At 40.8% G+C, this 25,452-nt stretch overlaps 1 protein-coding gene across 11 annotated transcripts in view; it reads left to right on the top strand.

Annotated features, from left to right (window-relative positions):
• Nucleotides 1-25,452, top strand: part of ADAM22 (ADAM metallopeptidase domain 22) — a 147,825-nt gene that overhangs the window by 60,102 nt on the left and 62,271 nt on the right. For all 11 annotated transcript variants that reach the window (XM_069775592.1, XM_069775637.1, XM_069775630.1 and 8 more), the window contains 2 exons: nt 8,691-8,757; nt 22,840-22,922. In XM_069775592.1, the coding sequence (XP_069631693.1) occupies nt 8,691-8,757; nt 22,840-22,922 (150 nt within the window). The remainder of the gene's footprint in view (nt 1-8,690; nt 8,758-22,839; nt 22,923-25,452) is intronic.

Below are 25,452 nucleotides of genomic sequence, written 5' to 3'. Positions count from 1 at the left end.
ATCCTATTTCATCTTTCTGCCTGACAAGAGTCTTGCAAGCAGCTGCCATCTACTCTTTATGCTTGTTAAAGTCTCTGGTTTATCATTGTGGCATCGTGAGTGGCAGTGTCTCCACTTGGATACTGGGAAGAATCTCTGTGTGAGGGGGTGCAGCTTCCTTGTTAGGGCAGTAGATTAAATCTCCCTGTTGTCTGACAGAGAAGAATGTAATCACCTTCCCTCCATCACCAGCAGGATGAATTAACTGCTGTATTGAATTTGTGCCCTTTGCAGCGCTTGTGCCACAAAATGTTTTAAAATGCTTTATTTTTAAAAAAGTATTTTCATTATATATCGTATCAGATGTTACTGACCAATTTCAATATTCATATTAAGAAGTGTTAATATTGATGCAAGAAATATTAACAATAATTTGATTATGTTTAGGTTGCAATAAAAAATAGAATCTGAAATTATGATTTCAGAGCTGCTTTAGGTTTGTCTTATTTGTATGTCGTTGGGGTAGAGAGCTACATTCAGATTTCATTAAAACATCGTGAAAAGAAATGTGATTAGTTTGTAAGTGTCTCTCTTCCTAGCTGCAGAACTTAAATATAAAAGCTTAGTTTTTTCCCTGGATAATAAAAGCAGTATCTGTTCATCACTATGTGCCACACTTACAGTGATTTCTCATAAAATTGCCCATGTGGTCATTTAGATGGAGGAGATCAGACTGAATTGCAAAAGTTGATAAGGATGGACCAAAAAGTCTGTGATGTAGTAATTGCAGATGGACAGTGGAACCACAAAATGCTTGCTGTTAGTGAGAGCTGGATGTATTTCAAGTATAGTTCATGTGTACAAGGCATGTCCAGCATCAGGATATGGCTGTACGAGCCTGAGCATTGGAACTACCACTGTTGCTTTACAGGTTTTCCTTGCAGCTTTTCTTGTGTCTGCTCTCCTTTTTTGTGCTAGTAATAGGAACCATGTGTGTAATAGAGATTTAGTGAAACTGAGCAAGAATGTCTTCAACTTGCTTAAACCTTTTCCCATCAAGATATGAAGCCAATCCAGTAAATCAAACACATGCTGTTTGTAAGGTAGAGCTGTAAGACTTCATCTCTGACGCTAGAGGTGGAGGCCCTGCACAGGGCTGCAGAGTTGCTCTGCAGTTTGGTGTCTGCAGTCAGGTGCAGGGCAGTTACTATCATGTTCCACAGGCAAATTAGCTATTAAGGGATAAAGGGACTAAGTGCATTTTCAAGTCAGATGGCATTAGAGATCTGAGAGAGAAGTCCTGGAGAGGAAAAAATTGAGCAAATGTTAGTATTTGGAAGAAAATTCATCAGAGATTGCAGTTGTGTATCATTGTCTGTTACTGAAATGTGAAATTAAGCTCCAGGAAAGGACTGTGATTGGGTAAGACTCAGCATTTGTGCATAATCTTTTGAGGACTCAACCCATTCGTGAGTCCCTAATTTCTTTATGAAGAAAGTCTTAAATAGTCAGTAGGAGTAGAAACATTAAGAAATTACTTTCTCCTTTCTCCCCTTCATATTAGCATCAACAAGAACAGAAAAGCACAGTAAGAATATTTAAAAAGGGGGAGAAGCTTCAATTTGTGCAGACAAGAACTGGCTCTGGTTTTCTCAGTTGTTTTTTCCTTCCTCTAAGTAGGCACTGTGAAAACTGCTGCCTTATCTAAGAGAAGCTACCTAATTCTGATTGATTAGTCCATTTGGCTAACTTAGCAGATACAGTCATTAAATTAACTACCCACATAAAAAGAAATGCAGCAATTCTTTTGAGGGGAAGGAGGGGATGAAAGTTTTAGAGCTGTGGCTATTAAAGCAGATAGATTCATGGAGTATGGAGATAGCTAATCCCCCCTGAAGTGCAAAGGAAAGATCATGTATGAGCAGAGAGAAGGTGTTTGGGTAGGCATGAGGATAAAGGGGAATTAAAATGTCCTAGCTAGTCAGATACAGAAATCTGCTGGCTAAGTGGCTTTTTTGACTCTTATCTTGTAATTTTTAGTTAGCTCATGGCCGATACTGGAAATGTTTTAGGACCGTAGTGTAATGCGAGGTAATGCTAATTGTCCCTTGCACTCTTACTGACTGGCAGATAGAAACATCCCTTCTCTTCACTTTCATCTAGTTTTCTACTTTCTTGGTCCTTGTTTCATGATAATAATCACCCTGCCTTCTCTTCCCTGCTGTACAAGATGGGGTGTTCTAAAAAATTACCTCCCCTTGTCACTCCTTCCATATCTATTAGTCCTGTTAATAAAAGGAGTCTTTCAGCACTTTTCTCAAAGCACCATGCTGGTAGTTTCCCATCTTTTACAATAATCTCCTATATAAATTTGATTCCCTCCTTTTTCCCTTCTTTTGAGGGGGATAACTTCCTCTTATACAATTTAGTTACAACTGAGACCTTTCCAGGTTACTTGGTAGAGGATGTACACCATTGGGGGAAAATCTTTCACTTAATGGGAAGTTTCCTCATCTTCATGTGCTTGATACCCAAACAGTGCCCATTCCTTTTACCACAGCCCTCTCAAGCGTGATGTTGCAGGAGGCTCCCTTTGCACAGCTTGCTCCTGCAATGTGGATTAGCATTAACTATGCAATTGATATGGCATCTTTCTCATATCAGTGTCTCCATCATTTCCCTGAACCCGTCGTTTTCTCTTGAATGTCTGCATATGCCTGATGGCAATTTCCTACTGGCATTCGACCCATCCAGGCCTTTCTGCTGATTTCAGCTAAAACTGTCTTCCTTTTCAGTAATGCATCTCAGCTCAGATCTTGCGTTTGATGTCCTTGTCTAGCACCATGTTTAATCTGAAATTTCAGGTGTACATAATGAAGAGTTGTGGAGACAGAAATCAGGGTGAACAGACAGAAGAAATGATAAAGAATTCCCACAGTGTCCAAGGAGATACAGCAATGATATCGGATATCATGAAGCCAGTCATTTCTCTCATTTATAACACTGATATGCCAACAAAGATGCATTTTAGTACTATGATTATGAACTCCCTTTATTTCTGCCTTTCTTAAGTTTGTAATTCTTCCTATGGCCTCTAAAGAGGTCCCTGTCATTTCTGCTCTTTTCCTTCCGTAACTTTTAGACATTCCATCTTTACAGTCTCTTAAATCTGGAGAGTTAATTTTAGTTCAGAAGCTGGTGATGGGCATTTTCCTTCTCTTCTTGAAAATGAAAGTTTCTATTTAATTTCCAGGGATAATTCCCAGTTTTTTATCCATTTCATATTCAAATGCAAACCTGTTCCCTTTTCAAAAATCTTTAATAGCCTCTTTTTCGTCTTTCAAGTCGAAGTGCTTTATAATCGCCTGTTTTTTTCTGTTTGTTTCTTTAAACACTTGGCCCATTTTGTCCTCTTTTCTCTTGCCATCTCATTTTTTCCTCTCTTTTTGCTTTCCTGGAGCAGCCTCTTTTGCTGGAGGACCCATCTATTTCCAAAGCTCATCTGTTTTCCTTGGTTCTAAATCCCAGCTTTGGTTTCGTAAACCTCATATGCAAATGCACCAGTTAATTCAAGGTATACATGCATGATCTTGGATAAGGATAATTTCCTTAGTTGGGGCCCTCTTCTGTAAGAAAAATCCCCCAGCCCCCTACTCCTGTGTACTATTGTTGTGACTATTTGTGAGATTTGGAAGAGCAGAGAGGATCTTGCTCATTTTTTTTGTTCTGGCCCTTATGCTATTGGGTCTGTATGTGATGGGCTCATATGTTTGTGACTTAAGATAATGCTCCAGAAAATGATGTTGCTGTAAACAAAACTACACTACTTCATTTGTGTACATTTTTAAAGTAACGCCTCTGAAAACAGAATTGCTATTATTAGCATAACTGGTGTTTCCTTGTAAAAGCCACAGATCACATGTGATTCTTTCCTGTGAAATGTTTTATTTTTGGGTCTTAACATATGCAGGTTTTTGCCATGCCTTTTCAAAGAATTTGTATCAACGCCTCAGCGAATGTTTCTGAAAATCTCGCTCTGTAATATTGTCTTTTATAGTGTAGATTTTTTTCCACTGTAATTTTCTACATCCCTCATGTTTCAAAGATATTTTTTTTTTCCCCCACAATCTGGTCCCCCCCCCCGCAGATCTTCTTTATAATTAATACCCAAACTACTAGTTAAACTGAAAAAGATGGCTTTTAGGATAGATTGGCAGGCAAGCTAAATTATTCCTATTTCATCTCCGCCATAGGAAAGACTTGTATGATTTATGTTGAAATACATATTATTTTAACGCTGATTGCTCAGTGTCTTATGTCGCTTAAGTAATTTTCATCGTGTTTCACAAGTGTTTCACTATAGCTTTTAGTTGGTTTTAAAGTAATGGCTTTTATTAAAATTACACAGTTATGTTTCTCACTGTTACTGAAGACAAAACATTAGTCCACCTATGATGTGATTTCATGAGAGAAGTGTATCTTTTGGCATAAGTTTCCAAGACTGTGTATAACTGTTAGGTTGTAGCTTAGTTTGTAATAGCACTGATTACGTTATTGGATCTGCAAGAGTGTTGTGTTTTTTATGATATTTTCTGTGCAGTGAGTCATAACAATAATGATAAAGCATAACATGGCGTAATTTGTGGGTTTTTCTACTGATAAAATATTCCCAGACATATCCTGCTTGCCACGTTACTTAAGGTAGGCTTTAAAAATGTCTTTAAATTTCAGACCTGTCATCTATTTGTAAGCTCTCAGCTCAGTTCCCAGGAGCTGTGCAGGCTGGTGGCCCCGTGGTGTTTCCCTTCCAGCCAGGCTCATTTTGGGAACCGAGACACCTGTGACAGACCTTGAGAGGCGGCGGTATGCCAGCGGCTCCCCAGCCATTTCCAGCCCTTTTGTCCTGAAAGTAGGGACCGAGCAGGAGGATGAAATGGATGGACCTGTTTAGGAATCATTCTCTTGGCCTACTTTGAAAGTAAACACAACTTGAACAATGTGGGTGTGTCCATCAGAGGGGTGGTGGGTGGGAGGAGAGCAGCGGACTGGCCCCCAGCAACCCTGGAGCTGGATGCCAGCAGACCCTACATAACCCCTGGGAGGAACAGGGCCCTGCCAGGGTGCAGGCAGAGCGGCCCAGGTCAGGTCAGAGGGGTGCTTGGCCAACTGTCCTGTCCCAGTGGCCCAAGGCAGATGCTGCGGGAGGAGCAGAAGAGCAGAACAAGCGCATATGAGGCTTCCCCAGAGGCCTTTTCCAGGACTCCAAGAATTTCTGAGTCAGGTGTGACTTCTGTGTGTTTGGCAGCCCTCAGTTATGTCCATTAACTTGTCTGTTCCCAGCTTGAAAACCAGTACAGAGCTCTACTATCCATGCTTTCCTGCGGCAAGAGGTTCCACATTATAACCAGGGGCTGTGCCAGAAAAGGTCTCTTTTCATTGGTTTTGAGTTTACTGCCCTCTTCTGTTACCTCCTACTTCTTGCATTGTATAAGGCAGAGGATGATCAATCTCTTTGTTGTCTTATGCCAGACACTATTTCCAGATCTTAGAGAACATAACATATGATCTTCCAGAACATAAAAACATTAACAGCAGTATCTTTTAAAAAGCGATAATTTTGTCAGACCCACATGCAAAGACCCTGTGCTTCTCCTTGTCATCCCTCCAAACACAACTGTAAACTCCCTCCGAGTTAAGTCATTCTGTTTGATCTCTGTCTTTTGTACTGTATACTTTAATATTTTACATTTTATAATCTCTTGCATCTTTCTTGGCACAAATCCCTTTGTGGCCATCAGATAAGGAGGATGGTCTTAGTTTAACTGATTCCCCCAGAAATAGCTGAGAGTACAAGTAGAGCCCTAAGCTATAGTGGTAGCTTTAGTAAACCTGTGGAAGCACAGACTTTTGCTGGAAAGAAAGTGTAGTGAATGCTGAGAAACCATGTATCTAACTTAAGCAAGCTAAACTAAGTGAATTTTAAGAGAGCATCTGTCTAAATTTCTAAATCTGGAAAAGGCATACAGGCCTTATAGAAGTCTTTGAGCTTCCCCCAGGTGGATGAATATCCTAAATCCTTCTAAGAGGAATTAGAGGATTGTAATCAGTAACTCAACAGCATCTCTTTTAGGTCCTCCTCATTAATGGGTCACTTGCAGGCTGCTGTGCAAAGCATCAATATAGGTATATGGGCCTGACCAGAATTAAGGGCATCGTAGAGCATGAATCTGGGGGCAGCTGCTTATGCCGGTTCTGCAGTGGCTGAAGGAGATGCTTGCCCTTTCTTCCTTCCCTGTTTACAGCTGCTGAGGTATTTTCCCTTCCCTGCGTTAGCTCTGGGGCTCATCGTACCTCTTCACAAGGGACTTAAATTACTTAATGCAGCAAAACCATGGTTTGTTGAATCCTCCTAAGTGTACTTTGACGAGTGCCAGTACTGACGCCAAGAGTATTTTGATGAGCGTTAGTTCTGAGACCGAGAATATTTTGATGAGTGCTTGTGCTGACACAAGATAGGTTCAATGCTTGCTGCTGAGGGGGCATGGAGACTTCCTGCTTTCAGCAGCACCCAGCTGTGAACTCACTGTGACTGAGGGGACCCCACCTCCATGAACAGTTGTCCCATGGATGATCCCATTCAGAAATTTATTAGCATCCCTCTTTTTGTTGCCTCTGTCACTTGCACTCAGATATAAAGTCTTCTTTTTAACTTCCAGTTTCCATTTACTCATTGACAGTCCATCTACATCTGAGGTTGTGCCAGCATTTTCTATAGCCTAATTGCCTAGCTTTACATCTTGATGTATAAACCCTGGTGCATTCAGATCCACTCACAACTCATTTTTTTGCTAGAATTCAGGAGCTTTCCGTTCCCTGGTTATCTCAGGAGCCTCTCTGTGCTTCTGGGTAATTGGACTTTCTAAGCAAAGCTGTCCAGTATCTGTCTGCAGTATTTGAAAAGAGGTCTCCTTTGGACAGTAGTATTAATCTTACCTCAGTTTGACTGGAAATACATCTTCTTTCATGTATTCTGGGATGACAGTTGTGTTTTTCAGGAAGACAGTCTATTGATCTGGCAAATCATTTTGCCAGAAACAAGTGCAGTCATGTCTCACTTCCTTATAAACCAGGCCCTCCAAAACAACATAATACAAATTCCCTCCAGCCCTTAAGTGCATAAATTTGCTGTTTGTACAATTGAATTTGATCCTGTTTCTAATATCTAGTCCTGAAGATCATCCAGCTCTTTCCTGTGGGAGTTTTTTCAATATTCTTCTTTATTCCCCATGCTTTCCAACTTAGCATTATCAGCATATTTCGTTAGAGCGCTCCTGGTTTTTGTGCCTGGGTTATTAATGCAAATATCAAGCTGGCAGTTTGTAGGGCTGATATGGAGTGACCCATACTAACCAACCTCGTCCCACTCGGGGCTTGCTCTGGGCAGTCACCAATGCCTATGTGAGCAAAAAAGTCCATGGCCCTGCTGCCTGTTTAGCCAGGGTGAAGCTCTGGGAAGCCAAGTGGCTGCTGCCCTGGGCACCGCTCTGCTGTCCTTCCCCTCCCACAGCATGTCAGCTCACCCCTAGCCTAGGTATTTCACTGCTTGAAGGAGAAACATTAAATTTTGCCTCTTCTGCTGAGAAGGCTTGTGGTTGTTGGCTGTCGTGTCAGTCAGCGTGCCTGTTGTCATGTTTTCTTTACCAGTTCTTCATCTTTTCCAGTTTAATCACCTCTTAAGTGGGACAATATCAAATCTTTATACAGATTTCATCTAGGTTAAAATTTTGTGATCTTTGAAAATGTTTAGTGAAATTTCTGATGTAATTTCCTTGCCTAGAAAATAGCTTACGAGGATCTGATTGGTTCAGCACGAAGTGTCTTGGTAAATACAGCGTGCATTTAACTTACATACATTTGCCTCAGGTCTAATTGGTTTTTGTCTTCAGTGTTTGTTCCAAAGCCTTGTGTACTTTTGAGTCTGAGTTTGCTGTTGCCCAGAGCATTTTCCACTGACATTGCTAAAGCTGCTGGGCTCCCGGGTGGAGCGGGCGTGAGGGATGGGCCCTGATGGAGGCCTGCCCTGGGGCCTCAGGACAGCATGGCACCCGCTTGCCTGCCTTAGCACCTACACCGGGTGGAACTGGCCGCGACCCTATGGTGTGGTGCAGCTCCTGCGGCGGGTAGCTTTGCCTACCTATTTAGAGTGATCCTGAGCTCATCATACTGAATTTACAAGGTCATTTCATTATTGTGCCGTTGTGTCCTTAGGCGTCTGCTGGACGCAGCTGCCATTTTCCCTCAGATATAGCCTGCTGCAGGAGTGACTGCAACTGGTTTATCATCCTGCTGCTTTTTTTTTTTTTTTTTTTTTTTTTTTTAAAGTTCACCTAACTTCCTTACTGTTCTCTTTTAGCAGCAAATAGAAAAGTCTCTTGAATTAAAATCATTATCAGTGGCTGGTTTTGAATCTTCTGTGAAGAAGCCCCCCCTCAATTTTCCTTGTCCCGCCTTCTGGTATTAAAAATCAATGTATCCCATGCACTGTGTAACTCCATTGAAGGTGGTTGTTTCAGTGATTTTTATGAACATTTTAGGAAAAGTATCCTGCAGGTCTTGCCCTTTTCAAATGTTAATTTTTAATCAGTGCTTGCTGAGAGGGAGTGCAAGAACACATGCACAAGGCTTATGGTTCTCTTTTCTTTTTCTTCCAGTGACCTGCTGTCTTCTGAATATCTTGAGAGGCATATCGAGCAAGGTGGGAAGACAGTGGAAGTTAAAGTAAGAATTTCCTTTTTATGCTTTGCTTTTTTAATTTGCTTTGCTATTGATGTTAATGCAAACTCACCTATTTTCTTGAGAGATATCTGATTTTTCAGGTGACTTGTTTTACCCTTCTGAGGCAAGCATGTTTCATGTCTTCTAACTTTCAGCTTTTAAAATATGACAAATAAAATTTATTGGCAAATTTAGTACATTAATGTTTATATCGAAATGGTATCCATGAAAAGTGTATTCGTGGTAGTTCTTTTTACTAGTAAACAATTTACTTCTGATGCCTATTCAAGAAAATCTTTCTGGTTTGGTAGCTAGCATTTCCTCATTGTACTAAACCCCAAGTTTGTTGTTTTTAATGAGCTTCTTTGTGAGAATAGCAAGATTTATTGTATATTTCCAAATATCTAGTCACCATCTCAAATTGTGGGTTTCTTTCTGTGGATGTTTGTTGGCATGATGGCTACAAGATCCTGTTTCTTGAGTTGTCTTCCGTGAAATGTTCCATTGCCTTTGCAGGAGTGGGTTGTTGTTTTTTTTTTTTTTGCATATGACATGGGAGAATTTCCTTGAGGACCTTCTGTTTATTAGGACAATATTGTGTATAAGCCTAGTATAAAATTACTGTAGATTATGTAAAATGTGCGTGAATGTAATATGTGCTGTACATAATGAAGATCTTTAAATTTGCCCATCAGGTCAACTTTTGTTCAAAGTTTACATTAATTTAAAAAGACCCCAAAAGTCTTTCACTAAATCTGAGATCACCTGAATATCCTGAAACAAATTATTTAACCTCTGCAATGTGAAAGCACAAGTGGAAATGGACAAAGCAATCCTTTAGCTACCAAGTAGCTGAAGATACATGTTTCCTTTGGTTTATCCTTTTCTAGCATTTGCAAGCTTGAAATATGTTTTCTTTTTATTCTCTGATAATAGTCTCCACACATTATCAGACTGAGGCAAACACATACGTGTTCCATTAAATTGTAAAGACTAATTTCTCAGTCAGCCGTGATCTGCAGTCAAGAAGTCTTGACTCAGATTCAGAATATGAGTCAAAGCAGAAATAAAGATAATAGCTGATACTAATAAGAACAAAACAATCCATTTGTCTGCGTCAAGGTATATATGCAAGTTAGCTAAGTTAGTCTATCCAAGTCCCATCACTGAATTAGGACAAATCTATTTCTGATGAGTAAACCTTAATCAAGCAAGGAAATGTTTGAAATCAGTGGTTCTTCTCATGTAAGTACTGCTTAATTGCATGGGAAGATACAGGAGGATTGGGCCTTTCAAAGGAAGGGTCATAAAATGTTTTCTGGGCAGAAGATCTCCCAGTCTCCAGGGTCCCAGAGATTGTTTCACTTCAGTTAACTGCCGTGCAGGGTTGTGGTGTACTTTCAGGGATGGCTATCACTGCCTTCCTTAGTACTCTCAAACTTGCTTTAAGGAGAGAACCAGCATTGTTTCCGTTGACCTTGGTGCTGGAGATGGACTGAATTGGGGGTGAAAGGGTCGCTGGGTTGCACCTTGCTGTGCAAAGGAGGTGTATTGCTGCCCAGGTGGTGTGTTTCCCCCTCTGCACTTCATTATACTGGCAAGGGTGGTCCCTGGGGCTGCTGGGAGGGTCTTCTGCCCCTTCCTCACTCACTGCTCCGGGAGTTTGGCAGGCAGCAGTCCTATGGAAGTGTGCCAGGAAGGGGGACGTATATTTTTTGCTCATTTTTTTGCAACCAAGTGTCTGGGATTGAAGGAGAGGGAAGCAGCTGCTGTGACAAAATGTTCGGAAGAGCCTGTTGGCCACAGTCATGGGCACATTTTCAGAAAAGTTCAGATATCAAAAGATTTTTGGAAGAGCGCAGGCTGCTGAGTACATTTTTATGCCAGACACTGAGTGAGGCTAATTTCAGCACCCAGTAGTTGTTTAAAAATAAATGTGGCTCCCTCTGACCTGCTAGTATTTTTCAGAGTGCCTCTAAGTGCTCTGAAGAGTCCTGTTCATCTGTCAAACAATTTCTGAAAAGCCCAGTGGTATCAATTTTGCATTTGAGAAACTGAACTCTGGTTTTACATCAAATATTTTGCCAATCTTACTCCAAATACAAGAATTTTTCATGATGGTGATTTAGTACCTTCAATTTCTGTGGAAACTGTTTACTGTAACTGGTAGAACTACCTTTAAATTGGTACTTCTAATACGCACCAGGTAAAACATTATTATTATACTAGATTTTAGGGATTGTGCAGACACTTATTTAAAAATAGCTAGCAAAAGGGTGCAACATAAATAAATCACAAAATATGCACTCTGCTATGCAGCATCTTCTTAAGCAGGAGAAGAGGTATTTCAGAGAGGAGCCAGGTTTCTACCAGTTGCTTCGACAAGCTGCTCTTTACCCACCTCTGTGCAATTTGTCTTTGGCTGTAGGCAGAAACAGAGGCAGTCTGGCAACATCTCTCTCGCTGCTTTGGTAGAGAAACGGTGACAGAAAGAAAAAGTCTGTCTGTCATCCACTGCCAGCTGCAAGCTTTCAGCAAGCCTGTTTATACAGCAAAAGGGCCTCCTCTGTTCTTGGTCTTCTTAGTGACGTAAGGAGAGGTGTATTTTAAAATACATATTTCCCCCTTGCATTTCTCAGCGCAGGAATACTGCACAAACAGGCATATCGTCAGTGCTGCTGTTGTGCCATCAGCAATATGGGAGAAGACAGGAGCTTTGAATCACTGTGGGAAGGCAGCTGTACGTACACAGTAGTTTGGGAATGTTACAGGCATGAATGTGTCCGGGAAGCAGATGCCTGCCTGGGCTCATACGCGATGTGGAGTTCGTAACTACTTTTGCCACTCCTCCCCCTCTCCACTTCCCCCCCCGCCGTAAAACTTCCTGTGCTGTAAAATACATATGGATCTTCTGCCATTACTTGGGATGCTTCAGAGAGCAGACGGGGGCAGGGAAAGGGAGAAACATTCAGGTCATTACAAAAGCCACTTTGAAGGAGCAAAGGGATTTTTATAGGGAGGAGTGTCCCCAGTTTAACACACCTTTTTATTGTAAGAGAAAGTTGAATTACATTTGATTGCTGCATAATTCATTAATACATTAGACCTTTGTGAAGTTGGAACATGTTACACATGATTTTGCAGGGTGCCAGCATTTAGCCGCTGCAGAAGAGAGACTTCTCTGTGAGATACCCTTGTTGATTTGGCAGTTAGGCAGCACCTAAGACATTCTTATTAAACCAGCAGCAATGTGCAGTGCTTAAGAAAAACAAAAGGAGGAAGATCTTTGAATTATTTCAGTGTTTCCCCCACGCACCCTCCTTTACTTTAGATCATGTCTCTAACTGCTAGGGAAGCAGCAGTATTGGCCTAAATTCTCTCTGGTAGCAAAGAGAATAATCAATAAGAAAGAGAAAGACCCTTCATGCATTGCCTTTTCCCGATTGTGTCAGTCCAGATCGTCCTGTGCTCACAGCACATAAATACTCAACTGTGTATGCTTAATGTTGCTGCAGTATACCTCTGTGTGCTTTTATCTCTCTTTTTTGGGTTATCATTCTGTCACTGATGCTGTCAGTGAGATGAAAGGCAAAAAACAGCTATAGTGCTGAGTAATTCACATTGCTGGATTTTTCTCCCTCAGAAGGAACAACTGATACCTATTCAGTGACATTTTCTCTTATAAAATGTTTCAGTTTTCCTCTTTGGAGAGTGTAGAAATAAATATTTCTGCCTGTATTCCCCCAAAACATTGGACAATTCTATGAGTTGTTAGAAAATTGCTTTCTGAAAAAAATCAAGCAATGAAAATATTTCAGATCCCAGTTAGAGAACATGCACAGGTAGAGTTGTGGTAGATACATGCCATGAATTTTTGATGGCATGTTTAAATTTAACTAGAAGGAACTATATTTCATAGGCAGTCCTAAAATTGTTAAGTGTGTTGGTGTAAACACAGTTTGTGTATTATGGGCACAAGATGACACTAAGAGTGCTCACAGCATGAAAGAATGTTGCTTTTTGCTTCTACTTCACATTGTGTTCATAATCATGATAACATAGAACAACATAAATGGAGTAATATTAAACGCTAGGTACTGTTTTTCTTCATTGTCGTGTTGATGGAGAAACTTTGGCCAAACTTGCCTTGTGGCTTAAGATTGCCTGTGGCTTTGTGTCCCCGGCTGTGCTGAGCCATATTGCTGGCCCCTGTGGTGCTCAGCCGCTGCCTGTGGAGCAGCGAGCGCCGGCAGAGCCATGCCCGGTGCCCTCCTTCAACCTGCCTGTGGCTGTCCTCTAGAGCTGGGGTGCCCCAGCGTGGCCTCGTGCTCTGCGGTGGCTCTAGCAGAGGTGCCGTCCTTGCAGTTTGGGGAATGAGGTTTGTGGGGCAAATGCATTTTAATGCTGCACAGCAAAGCAGAGCCCTTAGTTTGCAAAAACAGTAATAATTTCCTTTTGTTATGTGCGTTGTTTGGCTAGTAGTGTGCGTAAACTGCCTGTTACTGTAGCTTACAGCTGTTGTAGTGGCTGTGCACAAGAAGGGAAAAATTGTTGTTCTTCATTGCCTTGCTGTGATTAAAGTCTTGGCTTGTGTGTGCCATGATGTGTATTTGAAGGGCTCTTTGAATGCCCTTTTTTTAGGAAAATAATATAAAAGGGAGAAAAATATTAAAATCTTGAAAGGCTGGAGAGTGCTGGGGACCTTTGACTTGATGGATATTGCTTTTTCTGTTAACTCCCTCCTTCAAATCTGGTGTGCTCAAAGGAGTTGTTAAGGTACAGTCCCTTGACTGAGGGCAAAGCCTGTGTATGTCACATCTTAGTGCCTGTGTTTGGTGAGATCTTATGCTAAATAGCATTCCAACATTTTGCTGTATTGCCACAGGTACAAACAGGCTACAATAATTTGCAGTGCAGCCAGGATAAACATCAAGCCAGCGAGCAGGTCATTTTTATCATTGACTGGTATGTTTCCAGTCTTACAGCTAGGTGCTTCCACCAGCATCTTCCAGTTTTAAGGGCATCTACTGTCCGACCTCTGTAGCAGAATCTCATAATTTCTTTTCAGCTTTTGATAACTCACCATTTTGTAACCAAAGAGGAAGGTGTTTCAACTTGCCAGAAAAGCCTGTATGCTAAACAGGCTTTCCTGTGAGCGATTAAATTTTCTTCCTGAAAACCAGAGCACCAGTTTGGCTGGGATGGGAGGGGAGTGCAGGGAGACTCTGCTGTGGGAGGCTGGAGCCTGGGGCTGGTGGGGAGCTGTGTGTGCATGTACCTGGAGCTTGCACAACCAGGTGATGAGCCCCTGGGGGAGAAAAGAAACTCAAAAGGAACAAATCATAAAAAATGCATGAATTTTATATGCCTATTTCTGGCAGGGCTTTTTCGGCTGTGTCCGGAGACTAGAGAAGCTGTTAGTACCAGAAGAATCACTTGCTCGCTTGTTTGAGAGACTGTTTGGAATAAGGGTTCCCTAATGTTGTCAGATCTCCTCTCCTCTACTCCCTCAACAGAGCTCTGCTTTCCTCATGGCAAATTATTAATAAATCTAGGCCATAATCTACTTTTTAGTGATAGCAATAAACTAGCCAAAGAAGAGCTGACAGGGAGTCTGAGTCTGACACAGTTTAGCAGGGGATTCCTACAAGGTTGATCTTCAGACTGCTCTCATCAACTATTTTCATTAATGACTTAGGAAAAAAAAATTATCTGTATATTAATGAAATTTGCTAGCAGTACAATACTGAGAAGCATTACAGTGCACAGAAGGATCAGATGGAGAACTGGCTATCTTTGACCAATGGAGTGGATAAAAATGGGATGAAATCGGATAGAACAAATGGCAACTTCTTTCACTTAGGGACTAATTATAGGCATTTTTGCTGTACAATGGGAGTTCATAAATGGAAAGTTCCACAAGAAGGAAAAGATCAGAGTGTAGTAGTGGAGCAGGGAATGACTGTACGGTTCTTACCTTACAGGATGCTGCCATCACAAAGGGAACTGTGGTCCCAGGGTATACTCGTCAAATTACTTCTTGTAAATTTTGGCTAGAATTAACGTTACTGTATGTGCCCTGATGACGAGTTGACAAAATTTTTACATTTCTGTGTGTTTTCAGTTACTCTAGACATGTTTTTTTTTTAGCAGTGTCATGCTGCTGCAGTGAGTCGATAGGCATTGAGAAATAAATCACTTTTCTGTTTTAGCATTGTTTGAATTATGAAGGTAATTCTTTGGGGTTTAGTAAAATGTAGTATCCTCTGTGGGGTACCAGGGCGAAATAATCAGCCATTGTATATAATGCATTTGCCTGACCTAATGGTCCTGCAGGCTGGCACTTTTAATGTATATTGGCATTAACATTTTTTTATATCTGTTTATCTCCCTGCTGTTACTAGCTTACTTTCTACATACATCCTGCTCCTGAGGAGGAGGAAATTAAAAGTGGCAGCTTTGAGTATTAGGAGTCCTTCCCAGGCCATGTTTTTGAATATACTACACTAGAATGAATCTCAGATCGTGACTCATGTAGGATCTTGCAGGTTTAATTATCTTGTCTTCCTTTTCTTTGTGACATAAAAAAATAAATCCAGTGGTTTTAGCTAGTCCTGGAGGGGAAAAAAAATTGTCAGAAAGTGGAAGCCATCGAGAGCTTAAAACGTACATACCATTGCGGATGTGGGCCCCAGTGAGGAAGTCCTGGTTCTGCTGAAGTGAGAAGTTGGGTGACTTTGTGACCATCAGGAGTCACCTCGAGTACTCTCTGCTGCGATTTTCACATGCCCCAGAGGGAAGGCAGCAGTCCAGTGCTTGAATTTGCAGAAAAGTCCTGCCAGACTTTGTGCACCTCATGAGTTATTTTCCATGAGCTACAACACACAGTGTGCATAGGCAAAGAGTGGCATCAACCAAGTGTTCTGTAAATTCAGACCGTGCAAGGAGTGAGTATAGCTAAGAGAAATTAACTACTACTATAACATTAAAGAACATTAAATCCATTTGTAGATGCTCTTATTAAAAAATAAAAGTATCTTTTGGGGTTTAACTTAATCCCTTTGAGGGGGAATTAAGCTAAGCAAACTGAAGCTGCTGTACTTCTGAAAGAGTGCTTCCATGCAAGACTTCAGTGTGCTTTAGCTTGACATCTTTACTTGATCTTGACTTCTGTAAGTAGCTTTGCCTAGACGCATCTGTTGTTCCCTGTGGATACTGAACTAGGACTGTATTATATACAGTAGGTTAATGTTTCTAGACACAGTCTCAAGCTCTGAATTATCACTTAAAGAGAAGTTTCCATCTTTCAGAAATAATGAGCCAATAAGGAAATCTAATTAGTATTTTTTTCTATTTTACTCAGAACTATATCTTCTTCTGACTGATTGGTATCCATGTAGGTGCGTGCCAACATCTCATCTTCTGTGTTGTGTTTATAGTAATCCTGTACATCACGTGCTTATAACTTGGCTTCAGACTCGGGATAGGCTGATGAACTGATGTGACAGATCAGTATGGGTAGATTATGAAGAATTTTCATATAGTCCCTTAAAATGTTCGCTCCCTTTTCCCTATGTACAGGCATGCAGGAACCGGGCAAAATGACTGTCATTAAAATGTCTTGTATGCCATGACTTGGAGACACTAGGCACTGCTACAAGAGCCGACTTCAAGACAACAGAGTAGGCAGAAAGAGGTAACCAACCCTGTTCTCCTCTGCCTCATCTTTATCTGGCAGCTGATAATTAAAATAATTTTCTCTAACACCAAGGTAAGGCAAGGGAAGTCAAGAGGCTGTTTCCCAAGCAGATGCCAAGGCAGCTCCCAGACCAGATGGCGTTGTGCTGGCATGAGCTCTCTGTCCATGCCCTGCAGCTACGTTCATGGAGCATCTTCTCTCGTAGCTACTGGGCAGTAAACACAGTCCTCATTTGGCCTCCAAACCGGAAAGCTGGGCTGATAGCACATGCCATCTGCTGAAAGCACCTACCATGAGTCACCAACGGCAGTTGGAGCGAGTCGCCTATGTGCAGGATTCTGTCACGTACATGTGTGTCTTCTGTTTTTTAAGAGTGCTTCCAGCGGTCTTTAAACATTGGCATTTTGTGGAGAAGCCTTAGAAGTGGTGATGCTTTATCCTAATTTTGGAATCCGTATTTCTGATTTCAAAATCTGAAATAGTGTTATAACCTAATGTCACTACAGCATGTTGGCTGTGAGTTGTATGAGTACATGTGATAGCTGTCCTCCTACAAAGGGAAGGCACCATTCACATTTTCAAAACAGTTGGCTTTCAGGAGTCTGCAGTACACCGTAACTAAGTTCAGAGACCTACTCTGCAAAGAGGTGATGCCAGGGGTCCCTGGAGTTGTTACTGAGCTGTGTAAGGGCTGACCCCAGGGCTGTGCTGCAGGACAGCACAGTCATGCCAGCTGGGCCCCTGGCTTTGCTGAAGCACATGTCAATTACAAGATGTTTTCTCTCCATGCAGTTACACAGGTCAAAGTGCCATTTTGACTTTTCTATTTACAAATAGAAACCCATCTGTAAGTAGAAGTCAGTGAGAGGGTGTGCATTTTCTTCTCCTGTTGCTCTTTCTCATGCAGCCTTAGTTATCACTGGGTCAAAACTTGTGCAAGCATCAGTAATTTGTAAATAGATCTAAGTGATTACTAAGGAAGCAGTTTTAAAACTAGTGACCCCACAATGGGTAGCTCTTTAAAAAGCTAATCGTTATCTGGCACTTCACAGAATGGTGGTGTAGTCGTTAGCTGGCCTTTTGGGAGCTTTCTGCTGCAAGGAAAGAGGGAGCTGTGTTACTAGGAACTGAACTAGACCAGCAATCTCCTTTCCTTTGGATTAATGAGCATTAAAATGGGAATATGTAGCTGCTGGAAGAAGGAAGTTATTAATTTTAGGGTCAGTGCCTGAGTGCAGCATGAGTTTTAATGGCCAGCACCTCCCCTAATTGCAGAAAACTGCTTACTTGAAGATCTGATGTCAGGTCTTATTTGAAAGCAGATGAATGTGCATCCTTAATTTTCCTCCCCTGGGAAGGTCATAGTGTCTCTGAGGTGAATAACAAACACTGTCGGTGTATGGTCAGCAGATGCTTGTTTCACTGAGACTGCAGAGAAAAGTGAACTGCTGCCATCACTGACTGTCATGGCTGTTCTTTTGCTTTGCTTATTTCCCCCCTTCACTGTGAGTATTGGTTAATGTGTTTTTCATCTCTTTTGTGTTTACTCGGCAGCTGGTGCCTCTCTGGGCAGGGACAAACTATCTTAAAGGATAGAAATGGGGACAGATTTTACTTGCATTCCTAACATCTCTGCCTTCTCATTTTTAGTATCTTTGCCACACTACCTACCCAGACAGGCTGCAGGGAAGCTCGGACTGACATGGGCAAAAAGGGTTGCATTCTGGTTGGTGAGGAGCTGTAGCAATTCACAGGGCAAGATACCCCTAATTCAGGATTTTGCTGTACTGATCCAATTTAAGCATCAAGATGAAGATTAAGTCATAAACTATCATAGTGATTCATTTGTTTTAATTGACCCTGTTGGGGTAAATCTGATGTTTTTTTTTGTTGGGTTTTTTTTTATTGGATTGTTAGCTTCCCAAATCAATAGACTTCCTATTAAACATCTGTATATTCTGTATTGCTCTTGGAAGTCACTGGTAAGGCTAAAAGGTTTCATGAAGGAAGGAGAACTTACTGAACTAAGGAAATGGAAAACTGCGTGCCACGGGCACTGGCAGAATATTTGCCTTGTGTTGTGCTAACCACAGCATGAACAGTGGCTGTGCGCCTTGTGGAGGCAAAAATGTTGAACTTCTTTCTGCTGTAGCATTAGACTGCCTTTGGATATAGCATGAGTATGTGGATGTGTGTGTCACAGGCCTTGTGTCACAGGCATTGTCACTGGGCTGACCTTGTCTCGTAGGAGATGATATTTAGCCTAATTTTGTCCCAGACTCTACTGGCCAGGTTCAGTTTTAAAGCAGATAGGGGTAAATGTGCTGCTCACACTGATGGCTGGCATATGTTAGAAGAGCAGTCTTATTTCCTCTTCATCTTGGCACTAAACCATTCCCCAGTAGCTGACAAAGGCCAGTGTGGAGGTTTGACTTGCTGAGATGGGCAATTTTTGCCTGCTTTTGAGTGAGCAGAGAGGGGCTTTAATAGCTACAGGAAGCCAATAGCTCTTCACAAAACACCCTTGATGCTCTGGACTAAACTGGTGTTGGTAAATGGTGCTAATTTCAGCTCTTGGGGGAAGTCTTAATTTTCATATGGGACCAGAATATTTTTAGGAAAAAAATGAAGATTTTTTTCAGCTCCTATCTCACTGTTACAGATACCAATAGAGAAGAGAGACACCCCCAGTCCTTCAGTGAGAGTTTCCAAGAGCAGACTAAAAGAAGATAGGTGGGATGATTATGTTTAGTCTTTTGGTGGTCTTTGATCTCCCATATACTGCAATTCTTCTTGTAGTAGAGTGTATTTTATTACAGCACCTGCTATAAAAGACCTTTAGTACATGTCAAAACCAACAGGAATTCAGCCTCAGCACTACAGGGAAGCAATGACAGCAAACTTCTCATCCAAAATTACATGTGCTCTAAAGAAAACATTGACCTGAGTCCCTTCAGTTGTCCTGACTCTCAGTACAGAACTAGTCCCAGACTTTATAGCTTTAAGTGCTTCTCTCTTCACAGGTTTTGTGAATGGTTGAAAATGAGAATCCCAAAAGTACAATACACAATTACGCACCCTCCCCACCACATGTTACTGGAATGTTTTATCTGCTTGAGACACTGTTAAGGAGTGCTAAGCAGTCAGTCTTCCCAGAGCCATGCAGTGCTAGTGTCGTCTGGTTTCACTGCATCACCTCTTATTTCCCTGCTGAGATTAAAACAATCCTCAGAACTTCATTTAGGAGTATCCTGACAGCAGAGTTTCTCACACTGAAGAGTTCTTTTCAGAAAAAAACCCCAAACCAACACACCACTAGTGCATCAAGTACTTGAAAAAAGCTATTTTCATATAAAGCCCTTATATTTTATTAACTGGTTTGAGGTGACTTACATTATGTTGACAGGAACATAAGTCCATGTGTAAAAAATATCCCCCAGATGTTAGCATATATAAATATATGTTTTGTAGTGATAAGAATCTATCCCCGAGACAGAGAAAATCAGTTATGTTTCTGTCTCCACCAGAATTACTGTGAACTTCAGTAGATCAATGAGTTGAACTGATTTGATTAAATAGAATAGAATTTGTGTGTCAGTTGTGTTTTTCCTAGGCAAGCATTTAGAGCTGGTTTTCTTACATTTTTCTTTTCTAGATCTGTATGCATAAAAGTTTGGTCATGGATTTATGCTGGAATAAATTAATTTGGAGATACTATCATGGGCCATTTATTTGATTCTCATTAAGAAGATCAAAACACACTTTTGAGCCACAGACTTGGATTCTTAGTATGAAAAAATGTTCCTCCTGGTTGCAAAGACATGGTTTTGCAAACTAATGGAGCCTAAGATTCTACTGCTGGTACATATTAACTACACTTTCTGAGAACAAACCAATTTGTCTAATTACTCTACATTCCTTCCACCGCTAGAAGTCTGTACAACTCCCTACTGATAGTGTTCTCAATATTATCCCCATATTCATGTGCTTACTCCAGTTATATCTTTTACAGGAATGCTACTGCAAGAGTTCTGTTTAGAGAGTATTTTATTACTTAGAAGGTTTTAGCTAATCCATATAGTTTGATTGTTAGTTTTGTTATTAGCTTACTGGAGTCTCTCTTTGTTTACTTTTTATTCACATATTGCAGAAAGACCTGAAAGCCTTAAGCAAGACTGTGATCACGTAGTGGGGGAAATCCTACAGACTGAAAGAAGGAAAATCTCAAGAAAGCTTAAAGTAACTAAGATATAGGAAGTAAGAAGGTGTAAAAAAGGAGAATAAAATAGAGAAAATGAGCCAAGGTTTTAGGAAAAACAAAGAAAGTGTAGCCTGTCTAAAATCCCATGTAACTTAGGATGTTGGTGGCTAAAATGCATGTGAGTGCAAAGCAGAAACTCAGGCCATCTCCTTTTCACTTGTCCTCCGTCTGAGTCCCAAATGCTTGATGGTCCTGAGAAATGCTGGTCCAAGGGTGATGGGTCATACGTCTTCCACCAGACACCCCGCTGTAGCCTGGTATGGAGGGTCAGTCCTGGAGATTCTCATGGACATGAGCCGAATAAACATTAGAACAGCCCATCGAACACTACCTGCATGGCACCAGTAGCATTTACTTGCAGACATCTTAATAGAGAGGTGCCCATGGTGGGTAGCATGATGGTCACTCTGCAGGTCAGTTTGGTGAAAGTGTTTTGTATCTGTACCAGATACACAGAGAAAAAGACACCGAGGTGGATAGGCAGTGGAGGTGGCTGCTGTCACTGCAGCAAGTGGAAGGAAGAAGTGGTACATAGAAGAGAGGAAATAACGAGATTGAAAGAAATTGTGGGGGGAAAAAGAATGTAACACTTTTAATGGAAGATATGCCACGAGGATTCTTCTAGCAGAGTGAAGCAACAAGCCTGCCAAATAGTGTCAGTCGTAGTCTGTGGGATCAGGTGTTGCATTTCTCTGTAGCGCTGCTGTTGCTGGTCACAGGAGCTGTGAGCTGCCCCTAGGTATGCTGCACTGAGTGCTTTGGGGTCCAACAGCAGCACGGCATGCATGAATGATCCAGAGAAGATTTTGAGGAGGAACTAATGATTTCTAGTGACCAGGCTGAGATCAGGTCTCTTTCCCTGCATGCAGCCACGCTCTGACAAACAGGCTCCTATACTCTCTTAAGGAGAGCACCTCAAAACGGAGGCATCTGTACTTGGTAGTTACTTTCAAAAATAGTTTGCATGCCTTGTGGAAAAGAGAACAGGATTTCCTGATCAAAACACAGAACTACCAACATATTCTATGTGTTTCCTTGCCTTTTGCCTGACCTTGCTTAATTTTTTTTCATATTTGAAAAATAAAATCCAAGAACATTTAATGTCACATGTCTAAAATGACTGTCCTAGGCATCACGCAAGTGACTACCGGCTTCTGAAAAAGCAGTAATTGTAATGCCTTTCCCTCACTGCAGTAAACGGACATAAATATTCACATGGCTGGGTACATTAGGCTAGGTAGATTGTTCATACATTTGCTGGTGGGGAATAGAAATAGTAAAGTTTTGTTATTGAAAAAAAAAAAGCACTGAAAATCTTCTTCATAGTCCTTTAACCAACCATAGTGCAGTAATATCACATAGCTGAATTTGGCAAGGCACTAATAGGTACATTCCTCTGCAGGGTAGAGTGGCAGTGAGAATTTAGGAGATATTTGAATTGTTCTTCTAATTTTGCATACGAATGTTGACCTTGTGCAATACTGAATACATTCAGTGCATGTGCAGTAGGGCTTAGTTTGTTATCAGTGTGACTTCTGTGAAACTAAGGGGGGGATTTTTTGAGTAAGGTCTGCTGGATTTGATTTGAAAGGTGTATATTTTGTTTGCAGAAGAGAAGAGGCAAATATTAATTTTCATTGTATTCCTTTACTGCTTGGTTATACTGAAAATTTCCATTAGTTTTGGAGCACTAGTGAACACTTCTGATTTGTTCTCTTTTTTAATCAAGTATTATTATTATTTGATAAGCATACTTTTCTCCTTAGAAGTAGGAAATTGCCTTACCCTCAGAGCAGAGTTCATCTTGTTTGATGTAGCCATGTGCAGACCAGGTGTTGAATCTAAACCTGCTATTTCAAACTCTTTTCCTAGTCAATGAAGAAAGATGAGCACTTCTGGAATCATTTGTCTCTGAAATCTGTCTCAGGATGCCAGGGATTTCACAATGAAAATATCTCTGTTCAGTGTAGAGAGTTGAAATTATGAAGTTTGTCTAGGTACCAAACCTTCTTGGTGCCATGTCAGTGGGTTGGCGATGCATTTATGAAAAAGCAGTGTCGTGACAGGATGGAGTGTGATATTATGGGATGTCCTGTGGATTTACAGTCTCAATTTTCAATTTCAGGGAGGAGAACATTGCTATTATCAGGGAGAAATTAGAGGAAATCCTGTATCATTTGTTGCCTTGTCAACGTGCCATGGATTACAGTAAGTCTGCTGTTTTGTTTTTACTGGCCTTTGCTTATTAGTCTTTTAAGCAAAATAAAGCTGTTTATAGTAAAATAAGTGCTATTTATTTTCCTACTAGTTTGTTACCAATATTAAGTCCTCAACAATCTTTAGAAAGAATGGGTTTAATTTGAACCTTGCAAAAGCCTTGGTTTTGATTTCAGAATTCACTGACAAAGCACGCGATTTTCTTTCCTTTTTTTTTTTTAAACTGAGGACATATGACAGTGGGCAGGTATTGTTTTAAGGTAATTATTATAGAGATAGAAGAGTAAAAGTAGCTGAAAACTTCCTATTCTAGAAGAATAAAAAACACTGCCAGTATTGACATGAACCATTTGGAAACTGTGTTCTCTTCTTGTTGCTACAATGATGTATTTTATCTTTCTTTTCTACTCTCTTTACAAAGGAAAGTGCCAGTTTAGAGTTTCTCTTGTCCTATCCATTTTCTTCACAGATTTGCTGGCCTTAAGCTGTGTGCATGGGATAATACCTTTGATATAGTAAAATCTTGGAAAATCTGGAAGAAAGGATATAAAATTGTGCAATAATGTATTTTTTTAAAGTACATAATTTTAGTGATAATGTAATTTAAAGTGTCTGTCATCCGAAGGTTATATAGATCTGTGTGTTGATTGTACAGCTTTTGGACCTGTCTGCTTTTGGCACTATTGAAAGATGCTAGTCAGGTTTTCAGAGCAACCAAGTAACTTCAGTGTCTGCTGAATCTGGGAATTACAGGACCTCAGTGCTTTCGATAATGAGATCAGCTTGAAAAGTCACTGCAGCAAGTAAGCTTGTGTGGAGATGACCTGAGCTTTGCCTTTTTCTGAGGAAGCAGGGCTTAGCTGATAGAAATCTTCAGCTTATTGTCTGTCTCCAACTATTCTGTAGTTTTGGTATCAGCCATATAAGCACACATATTTAAGTAGTGTCTTTCTTTCATGTTTGTATATTCTTTGTTAGGAAGGGGGAGAATACATGCAGAAGACTTGTCATCCTTGCACGTGTCCGATTTATAGCTGTGTTTATCTCTTTTATGATAAAGGTTGAGCAGCTCAAGAAACCTGAGCCCAGTTTCGGTATGGACAGTGAGCCTAAAAATAGTAGCATCCTAATGCATCCTGAGCCACTGCATGGATTCCATTAGCAGTAATCCATTAGGTCTTGGCCCCTGCTAACTCCTAGGAGAAAAAGCAGAAAGCAAGGAAACCCTGCATGTGTCCTTTCCTGCCCTCCTTTTGTGGGTTTGATCTTAAGACTGACCCTCCTGCTGCTCTGTATTCTTAAATTGCCTGATATTCAGATTGGTCCCTTCCAACACAGTTATGTGATGAAAGATGCACATTTTCCCTGTATAATTCAGATCTCTGTTGAGAGGTATCTTTTTTTTTTCTTTTCCTTTTTCTGATACAATAAAGTTTCAGCAGAGTTCTCCTTCACACAAGATGCAATATGAAGTTTACCATAGCAGGCTGGGAATTCCGGCACCTAGCATGAGAAAGTAATGTTTTCCTGAGCTGTATTAAACTCACATTCTCTGACACTGCATTTCCATCATTACAACTAGCTCCTCCACAGTTGATTTTAAATGCTAAGTAATTACTAGAAACACACACCAGCAATCAGAGCTCCTTAGCTTCCAACCACAGTTTGGAGTGTCTCACTGGAATAAGGGAAGCTGGGGAGAGTTATCTTCTAATAAGGTCTGCTGGGCAGGAGCTTTGCTTTCGTGAATTTTAGGAAGTGCCTAAGACCAAACAGATGCCTCTAAAAGAATAACAAGCTTCATATTCCCAAAGTTCTTGCTAATCTCCTCTCTTACTTATTAGTACCACTCGATCTTGGCCAGTAACAACAGAATTTTTCATACGTGTGAGAAAATATTGTATTTTTTTAATCATAAATCATGAGTTGTTCTGCTGGTAATGTCTATGTTGTGGTCTTCCTTTTATTAGTTAAATTAGTTGGATGACTGTCTGACAGAATACTTAAAATTATTTATTTCTTCTCTTCTTAATGACTTTGCTAATGAAAAATGTATCTGCAACCTTAACTCCGAGTGAGCCATTTTGTTTGGATTTTTTTGTTTGTTTGTTTTCTGTGGGACATGCAGTAACTACAGTTTCCTATGAGTTAACACAAAAAACTTTGAATGCAAAACACACTGGTTGCTGGGATATAAATAAGCTATAGTCAGGCACGACTTCCAGTCCTGTGTTTCAAGGCCAGTCGCACTGACACCAGGTTGGTCTATGATTTTGCTGCCCACTGGCGGTGAATATAAAAACTGCTGTTTTTACTGCAAATTAGACTTTCACGACTACAAATTTGTTTGTTTGAAGAATATACATAATCAAAATTCAGGTTTTTGAAATGGCCCGTGTTTTGCTCTTGCTTTCTCTCTAACACATCCATGAGTGTGTGATTTGTTCACAGAGCACTGGACTATTGAAGTCGGTTGGAAAAGAGCCATGAACGCTTTGAGTGGGCAAGTCAGATCTGTAGG

This window comes from Haliaeetus albicilla, chromosome 2 (genome assembly GCF_947461875.1).
Source record: "Haliaeetus albicilla chromosome 2, bHalAlb1.1, whole genome shotgun sequence".
Lineage (NCBI taxonomy): Eukaryota > Metazoa > Chordata > Aves > Accipitriformes > Accipitridae > Haliaeetus > Haliaeetus albicilla.
Note: the sequence above shows the minus strand (reverse complement) of the source record. Positions and strands in the feature narration are given on the sequence as shown.